We start from the raw sequence: 18,057 nt of genomic DNA, 5'->3' as shown, positions 1-18,057 counted from the left end.
TCCATCCTCCTTCTATCCCTCTCAACTATACCCTATGTTTCATGTAATAAAATATAAAAAAAATACACCAACAAAAAAAACCCTTTTCCCTCACATTATACCCCCACGTAACAACTTGACTTCATATACTGACTCTTCTTCCTCCTTCTGCTGATCTACCATCTTATAGTTTTGATGACCCACATTCACCGTACACCTTCATGATTTTCTCTTCAACCTTTCCTTTACCTAATCTTACAAAAAAATTCTTTATTATTTTAAGCTCTCACCTTACACCTCCCGTAACATGTTTCTCTACCAATTGTTACCAACTGCAAATAGCAATTGCCCTTCTTATTCTCTACGTAACCTCCAGTCTTCAACTGGCCTCGGCCCCCTCTCCTATTACTCCCCACTGTACCTCAACCCAGCACCATAAAGCCTTTTCTCTTCCTCATCCGGCCCTCTACCCTAGCTCTTCTGCAATCCCCCACACTCTTTCAACAACTCTCCTTAAACATCCGGGGTCTTCACACAAACCTAAAAGATCTTTCCATAAAGGTTGCCACTGACAAACCAGACATAATCTACTTAACAGAAACTTTCCTCCTTCAAGACGTCTCTGACTCCCCAGTATCTCTCCCTGGTTACTACCTCAGGTATGACAGAACTGAGCCTCGTCCTGGCGGTAGAGTTGCTCTCTTTATCAAAAACTCTATTCCTCATTCTCCATGCACTGTCCTCTCTCTCCCTCACACTCCCAGGAATACCTCTAACTACGGCTTGCCCTCCACTCCCACCTTATGTTTAAATATGTGTTGTGCCATCCATCAAACAGTGGTGACTCCATTTACATCTCGCTCTCCGAAAACATGGATCAACTTCTGTCTTCTCATCTGAACTCTCTCTCTCTCTCTTCCTCATATGTGGTGACTTCAATTGTCATCGTGCCTGTTGGCTAGGTGTGGGTACTTCTCTCACCTGCCATGGCACTTCAGCAAGATAATTCTGTGACTCATTGGGACTGACAATCTGTCAACTTCCCAACCCGGATCTCAACCAAAGGTACTCCATTTCTTCTGGATGTAATTTTGACCAGTTTTCCTGAAAATATCTGCTGTTCTGCTTCCGCTCCAATTGGTTAATCTGACGACATGCTTGTCAAAGGAGACCACATGGTTGTCATGCTCTGTTATTCGAGAACCACCTCAGCACCGTCGAGTCTGGTATTTCACTCAAGCCAACTGGCAGGGACTTCAAGCAGCTATCAAACTTCGAGACTGGTCTCCCATCTCTACTTCCTCTGACATAAACTCGTCCTGGGAATTCTTTCAAAGAAACTTGCTCTCTTTCATGCACAGATTTATCCCATCTCGTCTTCAGTTGTCCTACCCTTCCTCCTGCCCATGGTACACTGAAGCTTGTAGCGAAACAGTTCTTCTGAAGCAACTTGCCTTCGCCTCATGGAAGGCGAATCCAACCGAAGGCAATCTCAGTTCCTTCCACAAAGCACAGAACAAGTGTGTGTCTACCCTCAGGAGTGCCAGAAAACAACATCTTTCTAATCTCAAATCTCGAGCCAACATGGGGCCCTTCATGGAGTTCTCTCATCCCCTCTTCCTATCCAGGCTGGAGTTCTTCAAGGCAGTGTTCTGGGGCCTGTTCTTTTTCTAATTTTCATCAATGACCTTTCTGACTCTGTAAAATCTTCTTCATCTCTTTGCTGACGAGTCCACCCTCTGCCGTACCATCTGTAATCCCTCAGATTGGCAAGCAGCAGCTTCTTCACCCTCTGCAGATTTGGATAAAATCACAAGCTGGTCCAACACGTGGAACATATCTTTCAATCCTGACAAATCTCACACTCTCATTATGTTTCTCCGAAAGCACCATCTGGAAAATCACCCACATGTACTTTCTCAACAAACCTCTTGAAGAAGTCCATTCAAGCTTCTGGGTCTCACCATATGCCATGATCTTTCCTGGGAAAGCCACATTTCTAAGCTCGCCTCCAAAGCCAGTCGCTGACTGGGCATCCTCAGTCGTGCAAAGTCCTTCCTTGGCACACTTGAACTCCTAACCACATAAAAAGCTTTTGCCTGCAGCCTGATTGAGTACTGCTCTCCACTCTGGGCTGGTGCTCCTGCCTCTCACCTTTTTCGGCTTTACGCTGTGGAAATCAAGGCATTTAAGATCATTAGTATTTCCTGCGGTGAGGCTGAGTCATTGAGGGTCTCTTCTCTCTCACTGCACGCAGGTCAGTGGTCTTTGTGTCTTCCACCATCTCCTCTCCTGCCTCACCCACCCCCCCACCAACCCTGCTCTGTCTGAGAAATGTACCCTCCCCCCCCCCCCATATTTCTGCCTGCAACCCCCTTCTGGTAAAACTATCAAAATCAAGAATCACTGCTCACCTTCACTCTTTCATTCGTATTTTTTCCCCAACGCTGGAACAAACTCTCACACTCTCTTCAATCCCACTCTTCCCTCCAGGACTTCAAAACAGCTGTTCACCACCATCTCTTATCTTCCCCCATCCAAAACCATGATCTTTTCTACCCCCGCTAATCCACCCCAACCCCACCTCCTTCAAATTCCCTGCTTTCCTTCCTGAAAGTCTCTGTCGTGTCCATCTTGTGTACCCCATATTCCCCACCCCATCCCTCTCCCTTACAAACATCTCATGTCTCTGTTCCACACTTTTTTCCTTCTCTCTACTGCCCCTCTTGTCTCCTGCTCCCTTTGTTGTACGTTATTTGTGTTAGCTCTCATATGAGGCTCCACATTGTATACAAAAGAGAAAAAAAAAAGAAAAAAAAAAAAGGGGGAACTGGCACACCTTCAACCTTCTGAAGCTCATTTGTAACCGAAACATTCAAATTTAACTTTTCCACAGTAAGGCTGAAAATTGCATGACATTCCAAAATTCTGCAATGAAAGAACAATGTCTTGTATTTACCAGCAGACATTGTCAAATCAAAAGTATGAAATGGCTCAAATGGAAAAACATTAAAAATGAAAAATAAAATACAATGACCTTCAATAATGCAGTTTTTGCATAACTATACTAATTTTGAACAATGTAACATTAGACACAAAATTACAAGAATCAACAACTAAAACAGATCAACACAAGTTTTTTTTAGTTTTGTTTTGTAGTATTCAAACAAACACTTGAAATCACAAAAAAATAATTTGAAACACTATTTCTCATATGGCAAATTCAGTTGCTTAACTCACCATTATTTGGACAAAACCCAAAGAGGTTGTCTTGATTATAGTCATCAGTTGTGGCACACCAAAGCTGCCGGTCATTCCGGCCAGCAAAAGTGCACTGATCGTAAATGTTTCCACCATAAGCAAATGGAAACACACACGGCTCCCCACGTGAGTTGCCCCCAATAGTGAAAACCTCTGGAAAAAACCCCAAAAAACAATGGGTTATACAAAGTAATATAAAGAACTTCAACACAGGAGGAGGCAATAGGCCCATTGAGGCTGGTCAATCATTCCATATTGGTACTCACCCATCCCCACTACTTCCAGATACCAATCCAATTTAATTTTAAACCAATCCACCGATTCTACTTCGACTACCCTTAAAAGTAGACGAATTCTATGCATTCACCTCTCTCCGAGTGGAAGACCCCTGCCTTTCTACCATCCTAACTCTTCTCTTCGTTACTCTTAAACTGTGTCCCCTTGTCTTGTCATTGTCATTGTCCAATTCTTCTGAACTTATTTTGTTTATACCCTTCATTATCTTAATCTCGATTAGATCCTCTCTCATTCAACTTCTTTCTTATGTTAAAAAGTGCCATCTTTCAGCCACTACTCATAGCTAAATATAGCTTGGCTCAGGATCAATCAAATTATTCTACGCTCTACCCTATGGCACATACAGGTAGTGCACAAAAAATGGAAACGCCAATGTCAAATCACTTAATAGGGCGTTGGGCCATCAGGTGTGGCCAGTACGGCCTGTATGAACCGTGGCATAGAGTCCACTAGTGTCTGGAATTCTGCAGGAGGGATGCGGCACCATTCTTCTGCAAGAAATTCAATCAACTCACACCTGCTTGATGGAGGATGAAAACACTGTCTCAAGTATCGTTACAGAATCCATATTATGAGAGCCATTTGTCTGGTGTGTGTGTGTGTGTGTGTGTGTGTGTGTGTGTGTGTGTGTGTGTGTGTGTGTGTGTGTGTGTGTGTGTGTGTGTGTGTGTGTGTGTGTGTGTGTGTGTGTGTGTGTGTTGCAATTTTTCTTAGAGATTGCTGAATGGATTTTGCCAAACTTTCAGAGGTTCATCAGTGAGTCAGGAGTATGAAAGTCCGAGTCTATGGATGTGAGACTTGGACTATGACCAGGGATCTGAGAAAGAGACAACTCCTTCGGTCCCATGTGTCTTCAGAGAATCCTTGGCTATCGCTGGTCAACGAGTGGTTGCTGAGAGAGACCCAGACGAGATTTGTGAGATTTGGGCCAGACATCTGCCTGGGGGATCGTCAGAGGGATGCCCCTGGAGTACCGTTGGAAAGTGGACACAGTGACGCGCTGCTCTGGTGAATGCTCCCATACCTAAACTGATCAGTGAGTGCTGGGGAGTGTTTTAGGCAAAAATTTTTTTGAAAATTTCAAAAAAAAACAAAATTCGAGTTTTTTTGCATTTTAATGGCTGTATCATGCCGAAGACTTTTTGATTAATGAGAGATATATTCAAATATCCACCCATCGGGACCCTAATCTGTACAGAGCGTCAGTGCTGCCGAAGCAGTTTCCTTGGCTATTGGGCACAATCCTGGACGGGTCACCACTCTGACACAGGATACTCGAATGACTCGGTCATCCCAGCAAGCTGGTACTCATTTTGCCAACCACGGAAGGATGGCAGGCTGAATCAACCCCCTGGCGAAGTAAAATTCAGCAGGCAACAAGGCTTGAACTCCGGACCCTTGGATCCCAAGCCACCACCTTAACCACGAAGCAAACACCAGGCTTATATTCAAGTATACCTACATATAAATAAATATATTCACTCTACATGTAAATAAATACAAAACAATTTCCAGAAATTTAAATAAAAAATAAACCTCTTCAGGAAGCAGTCAAAGTTAGAGGTACATCTTCTTCCGGAACAGCACCATATTTATAGATTGGGAGCAAATTTAACACAGAAACATCAACAGCAGGCACATTTACCAGCATCCATTCGACGAATAACAACCAATTCCACTTGTGGGGTAATACTTTTACAATGCCTCTAAAGCCAATAATCTACAGGGTGTTTACAAAGTCCTGTTATCCCGCAACCAATCCTGATAAACAGGTAAAAAGGACATAAAATGTCATGGCCCCTGTTGTTTTAGTAATTTTGCTGTATGGAGTTAAAAAGCTAGCCCATATTTATGTAAATCTAAAATGGCCACCAGTCTACCAGTTGGCCATCTTTGAGCAGATCGCAAAATAAAGCGAGGGGAACGTGTGTGCCATAATGTACTGTGCTGGTGCCAAGTTTGAACAAATTCAGACCATGCATGTCTGAGAAATGGTTGAGGACACATTTAAGCAACAAAATGGCCACCAGTCGGCCATTTTGTGACTCAAATCTGATCTCGAATAAAATTTTAAAAAGATGTGCATATGTAAGCTGGGTATCATTCATTATCTGGGTGCCCAGTTTGAACAAGATCGGTAATTGCATGTCCGAGAAATGGTTGAGGACGTGGTGGACACCGGATGGTTTTTTTACAACTAAAATGGCCGCCAATCAGCCATCTTTGATCGCATCATGAAACCAAATATGCATTTTTTGTATTTGTGTCAAGTACAAATAAAATCAGTCCATATTTGTCCAAGATATGGTTGCGGACGCACACACGCACGGACGGACACGAAAACCGAGACCAAATCCATAAGCCCCCATTTCGGACTTAGTCTAACAGGGGCTCGTTAATATAATGAACACGCAAGAGGTATAAATGTCAACTATGCATACACCAACCTTTTACTGTCATGAAAAACAAAATATTAACATTGACATGAACATACAGTACATATATACGAAACATACCAGGGTAGATGTTTATTGGGAGAGGGGAGGGACATAACTTTGTAACCATCCAGTACAGTACAGTCCAGTACATTTCTCTATGTGTGAAGTGATTTTGTGACCTCTGGGTTTCGGGTCTCTTGGTCACTTGACGGTTGCAATTCCACAGGGTTTCCACAAATCTCATGAGATTGTCAGTTGGACAGGCGATCGTGATGGGCCATTTTTAATCGCTCTATAGTGCCTCAGCCTTTGTAGCTACGTGAAATGGTGAAAGGTAATAATGAAAGGATCCCCGACCACATTCCTTAGTGTGTGAAGGGAAGTGTTTTAGGCCCCCCAAAAAATACACCAGGCAACGCCAGGTATCCCTGCGAGTATCCCATAAATGCTCGATTAGTATAAAATATGGTGACTGAGAAGGCCATGACAAAATGGATAATATCAGTGTCATGCTCATCAAACCAATGGGAAACCACACTTGTTCTGTGGTTGGGGGCATTGGAAGAGTCTTCTCTTGCAGCCATGATAACCATAATTAAAGGCAACCAGGCCTGTGCAGCATTTATATAAATGACTAAGCATGCTGGGATGTTATTTGATAAATTAACAGATGGGCCACACCTATGTGGAAGCTGTTGCTTGGTGTCCTTCATTTGCCCAGGTGTTTCCAATTTTTTGTCCACAACCAGTATGTCCTTTCTCAGACATGGTGACCAGAACTATACACAGTATTCTGTATGACAACTCACTAAATTCCTGGACAGAGTTAACACCACCTTTCTTGATTTATAATTTATCCCCTGTGAATGCAACCTTAAACCCAGTCATCTTTAACTATGGCTGCTTGGCGATATGCTATGTGAGCTTATCCTTCTCCAACTCCTGAATCACATGCTCCAAGACTGCCTCTTACATTATATCAACCCTATTTTCAGTATTCTTACCCAACCACAGCACCTTACATTTCCTTATGTTGAACTGCATCTGCCAATCTTTTGCACAGCCTATCAAGGTATCGAGACTCTCCTGAATCTGATACCCCAACCTCCTCCTCCTCCTCCTCCACCCCCCCACTTCCTCTCTCTCCTATCTACTTTACCTCAAAGCTTAATGTCATCTGCAAATTTGTAAAACCCACTCTCAACCCCACTATCCAAATCATTGATACAAATTATGAATTATAAAACCCACTCATAATTGTCATCCCATTGATTGAAACGCTTGATTGTAATTACCTCCTTAATTGAGCTGATTAACCAGGAGGTTCACATTTTTTCCTACAAAGAAATTGAATGTTGGATCACTTTGCTCAATAAATATATTTTAAAGTTTTTTGTGCATGGTTTGTTTAATCAGGTTCTCTTTGTCTATTATTAGGACTTAGATAAAGATCTGATCACATTTTAGGTCAAATTTATCAAGAAATACAGAAAATTCTAAAGGCTTCACAAACTTTTTCTCACCACTGTAGTAATTCTCCTGAGAAGCTAATAGATATCATTTTAGTCAACGGTTAAAATCCAAAATGTGGAAGGATTAGCCAAACTTAGAAGAAAGCACCAAAATTTTGATCAAGTATGGTCGAATATTTGTAGAATCACATCAAAGAAATTCCCCTCTCAGATTTCAACCCTGTAGTGCATTAATTGGCATTTGAAGTTGAACAATTATTAACTGAAAGAAATGCATTTTAGTAAAATATTGTTGCGGGGTCGGCGGCGATAAAGACCACGAGGGGGTGAGCTGACTTGGGTTCCCACCGGACCCTCCGGAATCACAGGCCGTCGCACACGAATAACTTTATGATGCGGTGAGTCGTTAATCGACCGTGAACACCAATAACTCGACCACGTGACTTGGAGTCCTCTGTCTGATAACGTTTTTACCTAAAGGTCATGTGATTTAATTACAGGGGGACACGCCCTCGGTGCGCCTGACTCAAACCGGATCACCTTACCAGATCAGACGCAGCCGGGCATAACTGCCAAGAACATACCGGCTAGAAAATAGATCATTGGGAAATAACGTCCCGATGAGATTAGAGTACAAACGACGCTGGACCAATGAAGGAAAAGACGAAAACGAGCTGGGAACATTTTCATGCAAGCATTTATTTACAATGGCGAGGAAAGGTATGTGACACAGTGAATGGGGTGTATTTGTATGTACAGCAGGGGATAGCAAGGAATTAGTGGGGTGTGGCAAAAGGCAAGCAATCTTAAAAAAAGCAGAGCAAACTTATCCCATTAAACCTTCTGCAAACTTAACTTAGACTAGGACAAGCCCCGTCACACACACACACACACACACACACACACACACACACACACACACACACACACACACACACACACACACACACACACACACACACACACATACACACACACACACACACACACACACACACACACACACACTAGATATAGCCCAGAGAGAAAAAGAGAAGATGAGGATAAACGGCCTCGCAATACCTGGCACGGTCGTCGGACCAACGCAACCTAGTACGTTAAGAGAGGGGTAGGAGGGAGGAATACTGGTGGTGTCTGAGATGTTGGAGTGCGATGTGTGGTGTAGTGCAATATGGGGGGCGGGGTGTGGTGTCGTGCCAGAGGAAATGGGATTGCGAATCAGTAATGATGATGTTTTGTGCATCAAAAGGAGACAGGATAGAGGGGTGGATAGAGAGAGTAGAGAGAAGATGCGTGAGCAAAAGATCATTAACCTAGTTGTATATAGGTCTGTTAATGTAGCGTGTACCTCCATGGGATGCTCCGCCTAAGCATTCCCACTTCGAGATGTGGCGCGTTATCTCCGGCTGAGTTACTTTGCTGGAGCTCGCGGCAACGTGTGCTCCGCACTGGTCCTCAAGAAGAAGAACGTCGTAGCAATCGCACACCAACAGCAAGTGAAGAGCCAGTGAAGGGGAGGCAATGAAGAGCACGTAACGAAGAGCCGAGAGGAGCAGAGAAGAAGGGGGTGAACAGCTCCGCGCTCTGCCTTTTATAAGCCCTGGGCGAAGGGTGGGGTGACGACCCGAATGCGACGTGCTGTGACCCGAATCCTGCTTCTCTATTGGGCCACAGCAGCCCTAGCCATGCCCTGCTAGGCTCCCAGGGCCGGAAACAGTCTCAGTTGCCCATCCGGCTTGACATGGCTCGGAGCTCCGGACTCAACATAGCGTATGAGCCGGCACCATGGCCCTGAATGTGCTCCGAGTGCAGTCTAAAATGCTGAATAGCAATGCACACCCGCCACCCACAGGCCCCCCTCATGAACCAAAATGCACACCCGGGCCCCGTACCAAACTCCCGGATGGCCCTTCCCGCAATCCCTCCTTGTCATCCATCTTTCCATGTTCTGGCAACTGGACAAGGCTCATATCAATCCCGCGTGCTCACCCGGGTCATCCCTTGAGATGCGGTCGAACTTTTAACGTCGGTTGCCCGGCCCGGCATCTCGTGGTTCGAGGACAGTCCGAGTTGTGCAGCACTCCTCTGTGTAGTGGCAAATTGTAGTGATGAAGAGGTACAAGGTGGTGTGGGAATATTTTTCCCGTGTGCGGGAGGCATTTGTGGTCGAAATGGTGAGGTTTGGTGAGTGAGGTGTGAAGCAAGGTGAGATGCCGGTTAGAAATTGGTGCGCAGATTTGAATGAGATAATGGCGCGCGATGCGCATGTGCGGGCTGTATAGTGTTTATAGTGGAAGGAGTTTGTTGGTTCCAAGCCACGGGAGGCATCAGAGTGTGCTTATTACTCATCGCATTTTGCATGGCGTGTATGCTTGCTCGCTTGATTTGTACCATGGCTAAAAGGAAATGGTTGGATTAGAAATCAGGAGACAGAGAGAGTAAATAGACATAACTATAAGACCCACGGAACGCACTTCATTCCGTTAACCCACTAGACATGGGGGGAAGGTCTAACTGCATGAAGACGAACAAAATAACTGCCTTGGAATCACTGTGTGTTAGGTGCCATTGCCTTAGCTTAGAGGCAGGCAGTTTTGCAGAACCGCAACAATATATTTGTCATGTAAAAACGATTCTGCTATTTCTTATATTCATCAATGTGATTTATACGCTTTGAATATTGCACAGCATGAGCGAAAAACGATGATATTTGATTATTGGTACCATCTTTGTGAATTTACACCATATTTGATATAAACGATAAGTACATTTATCAGTCGCCATTGTCCACTATTCAAACATATGCACAACTATCACCCACAGAATTATTCAATGGTTACAAGGGAACTGTTGCTCTGCAGACATTACCAATTATTATTTTCGTTAGTACATGTTCAGGTATTTTAAAAAATTGCCCATCGTATTAGGAAATACAACTTTGATATTCTACCACGAAAGTATATCATCAAGCCCAAAATATCTTAATAAATCAGACGTATTGCAGCATCCTTATTGCAAAATAAAAGCATTGCTCCATTAGATGGTGCAGAGGCTTTGTCTGCACATCTGTCAATTTATGTTTTTCCAAGCGAGCATATAGTAAGTTGCATAAATTGTGTTATTAGTTATTCGCTTCATCGGGCTCGTTGATTTGGAGTGGCTGTTTAAGAAAAAAAAAAAAAGTAATCTTTCTTCAGCCCAGTAACTGACCATGATGAGTGGATATAATTTGGTTTTGCAACAACTACTACCTGTTTATTGTGCAATTACTTACAGTACTTACAATGTACAAATAATATGCATAGCTACATTTCTAATGATTGATAATTTCCATTACTATCAGAAAGAAGAGGTAGAGGGAAGCACCTATGATATGTGGATCTTTGCAGACAGAACTGTGGTGTTGGTGTACAGCTCGACTTGTAGAATGTAAATAGATACTAACGAGGGTAATGCTTAGAGTAGACAAAGTAACCCAGAACCCAGCACCAGCCAAAGGAGCAAGCAATGTCGTGCGTCCCCAGAACCCAGTCAAATGAGTAGGCATATGCTCCAAGAGGCCATTGCAAGCTGAGCAAGCAGCAAAAAGGTTTGCTCCACAAATTGTGATTTCTGTGCTTTGTATCAAGGTGACAAAAATGAATAACGGATTTGTCCAGCAAGAAATACAAGACAAAGTTACAGTTCAGGGAATGCAACATTTGCTGAGAATCTACAGAGCTTCCAAGGCTGGGTTGTATACCACCTGGCAGAGACGCATCAAAGTTGGATGAAGAAAGGGTGGAAAGGACACTTAGAGAACGTGAAGCAATGTGGCATAAGTCATGCGAAATAAATTCAGCAACCTGAAGTTGCAGGGGGCACAGGAGTGTAAATTGGAGAAAGCAGCTCAAACAGAGTCCCATTAGGACCCTTCCAGTCAAGGGATCTCCATGACAACAGAAGGCACATCCTTCTTTTTCTGTGATAGAGGTGAAGAACCATTGCACAGAGCTTCGACCTTGGACCTTGACAAAAATATCAGGTCTTGGGAAACTGGGCTCAGACACAAAGCTGCCAGCAAAATTGGCTGCTGGAGATATGCATGCAATCGACTCATTCTAGCATACAAAAAAAAAAAAAAAAAAAAATAAAAACTTGACTATACTGTACAACAGAATTAAAACTAAGAAAACAACAAAAAAAGGGAGAGAACAGCCAGGTCACACGAGAAGGCATAGCTTTAGCACAGTTAGTGTCCTACAATGAAGATGTTACAAGTGAGGACAACAATAACACTCACATATTCAAGCTGTCTGACCTAATAAAGCTCTACACATTGTTACTCTGACAGTGAGGTGCAATGTTCCCAGCAGGGTCAACCCCACAAGACTAAAGAAGTCTTCTGTCCCAAAATTATGACTGGCGTTGGCTTAATGGTTAGGGTGATGGGCTTGGGATCCTCACATCCCGAGTTCAAATCCTGCTCAACCGTTGAATTCATACCAGGTGGGGTTGACTCAGCTTATCATCCTTCCGAGGGCAGCAAAATGAGTAGCAGCTTGCTGGGATGATTGAGCCATTCGAGTATCCTGCGTCGGAGTGGCGACCCGTCCAGGATTGTGCCCAATAGCCCAGCAGACTGCTTCGGCAGCACCGACGCTCTGCACAGAACATGGTCCCAATGGATGGAATGACCCAAATTGCTGACTTGAGCGTGTACAATTAAGGTAGAGAGCTGATATTGGCCTTTGCAGAGGATATTGCCTGTGCTCAATAAAACCAACTCAGCAGCTATGAATCTAGCAAAAGCAGCAGAAATTATAAGTGAGTTGTTGTTGAAGAAACAACAGAACTTTGAAAGATCATTCAGGTCTGAATGCCATGAGAACTCAGTACCCAAAGTCCAACTTGCACTTATAAATATGATCCGAGATGGACCATACATCAAAGATCAGACAAAGCATCAAGAAGGTGGTGTAACAAATGCATTACAATATCTAAACTGCTCATATTTAATGCTGTCAGGCATACAAGATCTGCATCTGCAGCAGTTGGCACAGCGTTAACACAACATTGACATTTTGCCGACCCACTGGTCCATCTATCTTTCCTTCATTGTCCCGAATTGACAATCTCTGCAGAAAGGGATTGCCAATTTATATGACATGGCCATGCGGATATCGGCTGATGGTAACTCGACAACGCCTTGGCAAATTGACTTAAAATTCAACATGGTGGTAGAACACGACAAGAGCTCGATTCCTTTTGAAATCGAGATCAGGATTCCACAATGGAATTTTGTATCTCTTCAGTCTTTATTTTTCAATAAAATTAGTACATAAAGGATTTTATTTTTATTTCATGCCTCCTAATAGAAGGAGAACATTTTAAACACCTTTGAAAGTTAATAAATCCACAATACACTGCCAATATAATAAATTTGCACTTGTCCCACAATCTTTGTATAAATTATTGCACAACATATTCGATAACTTAAAGTAGTTCAGTCATTAAAACTTCTGGGTCTCACGATCAGCCATGTTTTTCTTGAGCAAACCACATTTCAAAGTTGGCCTCCAAAGCCAGCTGCCGAATGGGTATCCTCTGTTGCACAAAGTTTTTTTTTTCCCCCACCTTTGGAATAAACTTCCTCACTCTATTCTTTCCCATTCTTCCCTCCAGGCTTTCAAAACAGCTGTTCACCACCACCTCTTATCATCCCCCATCCAAATCCTTGATCTTTTCTACCCCCGATAATCCACCAAGCCCACTTCCTTCAAATTCCCTGCTTTCCTTCCTGAAAGTCCCTGTAATGTCCATCTTCTATTTCCCATGTTCCCTGTCCCCCTTGCTGTGTGTTTTGTGTTAGCCCTCACACGAGCCTCGACAAGGTATACAAAATAAAGAGTCCTTCCTTGGCCCATCAAGACTGCTTCCCCTGCCTCACACCTTGGTTAGCTCGATGGAGTGGAAACCAAGGCCTTAAAGATTATTAGAATCTCCCATGATGAAGCCGAGTCTATGGGCCAATCACTTCGTCATCGCAGACAGGTCGGTGGTCTCTCTGTCTTCTACTGCCTTCTTTCTGGTCTTGCACTCTCTGCTCTTTCCGTGCTTTGCACCACACCCCCCCCCCCAGGTTTCTGTAGGGCTCATATGGCCCACTATCAACCCCCTTCTGGTGAAACTACCTAAATCCAGGATCACAACTCACCTCCACTTATTTGTTCTTCTTTTTTTCAGGCCAGTGTAACCAACTTTCACATTCTCTTCAATCTCATTCTTCTCTCCAGGTCTTCAAGACAACTGTTTGCCACCATCTCAGATAGTCACCAATCCAAAACAATTATCTTTTGTACCCTCATCACCCCTCCCACCCCCAACCCAACCCCACCCCAATCCTTCCTTCCAGATTTCCACCTTCCTGAGAATTCTTTTCTGTATCCATTTTGTCCACCCCACGTGTCCTCTCCTTCCCACCACACATTCCTCCCCACACCCATTGCTTGTCTGCCTCCCTCTGTCTTGACCATCAGCTCTGCTGTTTGTATTTGTGGTATAGCCTGCGGGCATGCAGGGCGGGGCATGATGATGGGAGGAGGGGTCGTCGTGGTCATCGTGTCTGCCAGGAATATAAGGAGTGCGCGCCGCCTGAGGCGTTGTAGTGATGCTGTAGTCGCCCGGCTTGTGAGCATGCTGAGTACGTAATAAAGGAGAGCCGCGGGCAAAGTACACCCGCGCTCGCGCTTGTGCAACACAGCCCGGCTCGACTGTTCCCCCGCTCGTGTCTGCCTGCTAAGCATCTCTATCCACGACACCACAGTTGGCTGACGAGGATCTTCGGATCGGCGTGTGCAGGGCAGCAGCGAATAACCCGTGCAGTTCCAGGCTACGGAGCCAAGGGTCTCGCCAGCACGAGCATGGCAGAAGGTCGGTGCACGGCGCACGAACGCGTGCCCGCCTTCGTCGGAATCGACTTCGGCCACGTCGAGTGGGCAACGGCCACGCTCACTGTTCGTTTTATTGAGGCACGACAAATCGGGGGAATGATTTCTGCAAAGCCACGGCTAAAGAACGAGGACACGCGGTTCGGCTCGAATGCGGCGTGGGACGTCGCACGAGCTCTGAAGAATGTCCGGGGTCTCGTTGGTCGGTGCGCAACAGATGGTCCGGAGGTCAGCGCGATGTGCCAGGCACGCACGGCCACGCGCACGGTCTGCGGCGCGGGTCGGGGGCGAGCGTTGCAATGCAATCACTCGGACGGCGGTCTGAGCACTCGAGGTCGTCTACGGTGTGTGGGCCGAGGGTCATCGCCCATCGTTACAGTCATAGATGGCGGTGTGCGAAGCGATCCTTCCGTCCCGGGTCAAGACCTGCTGCAGGCATGGTGTTCGGTGCATGGCGTGCACGGTAACGCCCCGGGTCGAGTTTTGCAGCCTGAGCACGGAGATTCCAGCGACCCGGAGCAGGAGATGCTGCCCATGTTGAGCCTGGTTTCAGTTGGTCCTACGGTGACAGGACCGATGCCAGTGAATGTCGAAGTGATCGGGGCACTGATCGGGTGTCGAATTGAGTCCACTCGTGCTGCCCGCGCATCACGCGCGTACACCGGCAAAGCGGTTGCGCCGCTTGCAGTGCCCGACGTCTCGGTGCTTTACCGGGGGCGAAGCGCCCTACTCACGGTGTTTGTGGTGCGAGGGGAGGGGCCCGTCCTTTTGGGTCGGGACTGGCTGGCGCACCTCGGGCTGGATCTCCAGTTCGTACCTCCAGGTGTGCCGGTGCTCTCTTCGATGCTTTCGTCGAGTACCGAGGGCGAGGTTCTGGCGGCGGGAGCCGCGTCGATGCAACGGGAGTGGCCGTTCGTTGCTGCCTGCAACGGCGGTGTGCGGTTTGGGCGCAGCAGGAGCCGTGCCAGCTCTCGCGATGAGCTCTCGCGCGTCGGCTGCGTGCATGGTGCGAGGTGCGCCGGTGTTGTTCGAGCAGCTTCAACGGGTTGCGGTGAGCCCGTGGCGTTAAAGGAAGTCGCGAGTCACAACATCGAGGCAACAACCAAGAGGCGGACTCGTGATGTGGGTTGTGGGTTGCTGTTCATTGCATATTTGTTTTTCATTGCTCGAGTGATGCGGTTTAACGTTGTTGAAATAAATGCCAGCAGTTCCCGTGTGAGAGTGAGTTTGGCGGAGATCAATCGATGGGATTTGTATTATGATCAATGTGATGTGGGGTCTTTGGGAGAGGTGGGGGCGAATAAAGAGGGTTTATTGGCCTCCAGTTGCCCCAGGCCACGGGTAGTTGTTTTGTCAGGTGCTGGGATTTTATCAAAAGAACGCGCTGTATGGAAAAATGAGTTTGCAATGGTTCAAATGATGTTTTTAGTGATTTATAACGAGCCTATGGTTGAAGTGTGGTTTAAATGGAATTGCTACCGTCTAACTGCCGTGTGGGTCTCGGAGGTCGACTCGGAGCCAGGACTGGTGCGCTGGTCGGCGTTACCCCCACCTCTGGTTGCGGCAAGGTCAGACGTGCCTGGCGCCGGGGGCGCAGCTCTCTGTGTTCGCTCAAGGCCGTTTAGACGGGCATTGGCATCTCAACTGATTGTGGTGTGCAGGTTGTTATGGAGCATTGGTTGCGTCCAGCCAGCGGCGCTGTTCAGCGCCCCCATCCAAGGTCAATCGAGTCTGGCGCTGGCGCCACGGCTTCCAGACAGCGGGTTTCCGGCCTCGGAATGTTTATCTGCTTCAGGTCTGCCTGGGGGAGGTGTGCCGCCTTGTGGGCCGGAGGCGTTTGATGGTGCCGGGGGAGGTTTGCTCGGGAGATCGCCGCGGCCTCGCCGAAGGCCATGTCAGCATGAGCCGCCTGGGGGCGTTTCCGCTGTGTAGTGCTGCTGTGCTTCTCGCCTTGCTGCTTCATATCGGTAACGCGGTCAGAGTTTGGGAGGTGCTGTGTGCACCTCCGTCTTCGGAACCTGGCCGTGGCAGCTCCACTAGCTCGCTTCCACGCATTATATGATGTGATGTGCTGTTATACTTCGCTGTTTTCTTTTTTGTGCCTTGTCTACTGTTATACCGTAGTCCTTCGTGCTGTTTATGCTTATTATGATGGTGATCATTTAATAATCATAGTTTTAGGAGGGAGGAGTGTGGTATAGCCTGCGGGCATGCGGGAGGAGGGGTCGTCGTGGTCATCGTGTCTGCCAGGAATATAAGGAGTGCGCGCCGCCTGAGGCGTTGTAGTGATGCTGTAGTCGCCCGGCTTGTGAGCGTGCTGAGTACGTAATAAAGGAGAGCCGCGGGCAAAGTACGCCCGCGCTCCCGCTTGTGCAACACAGCCCCGCTCGACTGTTCCCCCGCTCGTGTCTGCCTGCTAAGCATCTCTATCCACGACACCACAGTATTTCCACCCTTTCTCTGCTGCTCCTTTTGTCCTGTTGCATCCTGGTCTGTTCAGTGTAAGAGTACGAGCTCTTCCACGAGCCTCGACGATGTATACAAAAAATTTTTTTTGACCCAGGACGAGATACAAAGTGAGGCTTGTTTTTATATGAATCCCCACACATAATTAATTATTATACAAGCTTACCAAGTTTCATAATTTATTCCGAAATTGAACGATTTTAGCTTAACTGCTGGGCTATTTGTGAGATGGCTCAATGCCACTCTTCCCAACCCTGCGCTTCCAGCAAGCAGTGCACCAACATTTCACGTCATCCCTCATCACTCCTTGCAACATTTTATACACACATTAACCCAACATAAAAGTAACCTAACTTATAGGTTTGTGTTTCCTCTCCTCTTCTTTTCTCATTTGTTCATTCTCTTGTTTGCATCCAACTGTTACCCTGTTTCCCCACTGTCAATTTGTTACCTTTTTTACCCTGTGTCACCATGCTCTCCCATGAGCCACGATTTGTTTAAAATGAAAAAAAAATTGAAAATAAGATTAAATGAATAAATAAGGTGTTGCTTCGGTTGTAATGACATTGAGGACAAAGAAGCTGATGGAAACTGAAACAATTATTTTGATACATACCTTGGTAGATCTGAGTACACAAGTTTCTCTGGGTCTCAAAAACAATCCATCGACTCCAGTCGCCTTTCCCAGTGAACATCACCATTTTACCAAAATTGTCCCCACGCCAGTTGAGGTGAATGAATCTTCCCTGGAGGACCAGCAGATCCAAATCACGGCACTCCCATGCTTGAGCGGAGTTGTTGGATTGACACTTGCTTGCTGCAACTAGGTCGTAATCTTCCACACCAGAGGCTGTCAGACAAAGCTTGGAAACCACGTTCATCAGATGGTTACCTGATGTCCACCTACATAAAGTCAGGACATGGGAAATGAGACAATTATAATTTTTCGTTGCAAAATGCATTTTACTTTTATGAGAATGTTTTTCAGACATATCTGCAACAGCCCTTTGATAATTATCTTTGAAGTGTGCAAGCTATGCAGTTTTGTTAATACCAAGGAAAGAGAAAAAAAGTTCTATAATTTCATTCAATGCAGTGTGAAATTGATAAATGGACGACAAAAAAAAAAAAAATTTATTTATCTTGCTGGGTCTCTAATTTTACTTTTTTCTATACAAGATTGAGGCTCATGGAACAGTGAGGTGACATAATAAG

General features: G+C 45.7%; 1 protein-coding gene across 1 annotated transcript in view; it reads right to left on the bottom strand.

Moving 5' to 3' along the window:
* LOC147014269 (macrophage mannose receptor 1-like) overlaps positions 1–18,057 on the bottom strand; it is a 150,372-nt gene that overhangs the window by 112,905 nt on the left and 19,410 nt on the right. Inside the window, exons 3-4 of the mRNA XM_085852082.1 lie at positions 17,459–17,745; positions 3,220–3,393 (exon numbers count right to left, since the gene is read on the bottom strand). Coding sequence (XP_085708208.1) covers positions 3,220–3,393; positions 17,459–17,745 — 461 coding nt within the window. The remainder of the gene's footprint in view (positions 1–3,219; positions 3,394–17,458; positions 17,746–18,057) is intronic.

The sequence above is a fragment of the Eptatretus burgeri genome, chromosome 13 (genome assembly GCF_056783735.1).
Source record: "Eptatretus burgeri isolate ZD-2024b chromosome 13, Ebu_testis_v1, whole genome shotgun sequence".
Taxonomy (NCBI): Eukaryota; Metazoa; Chordata; class Myxini; order Myxiniformes; family Myxinidae; genus Eptatretus; species Eptatretus burgeri.
The sequence above is the reverse complement of the archived record's forward strand: the minus strand, read 5'-3'. Positions and strand labels throughout refer to the sequence as shown.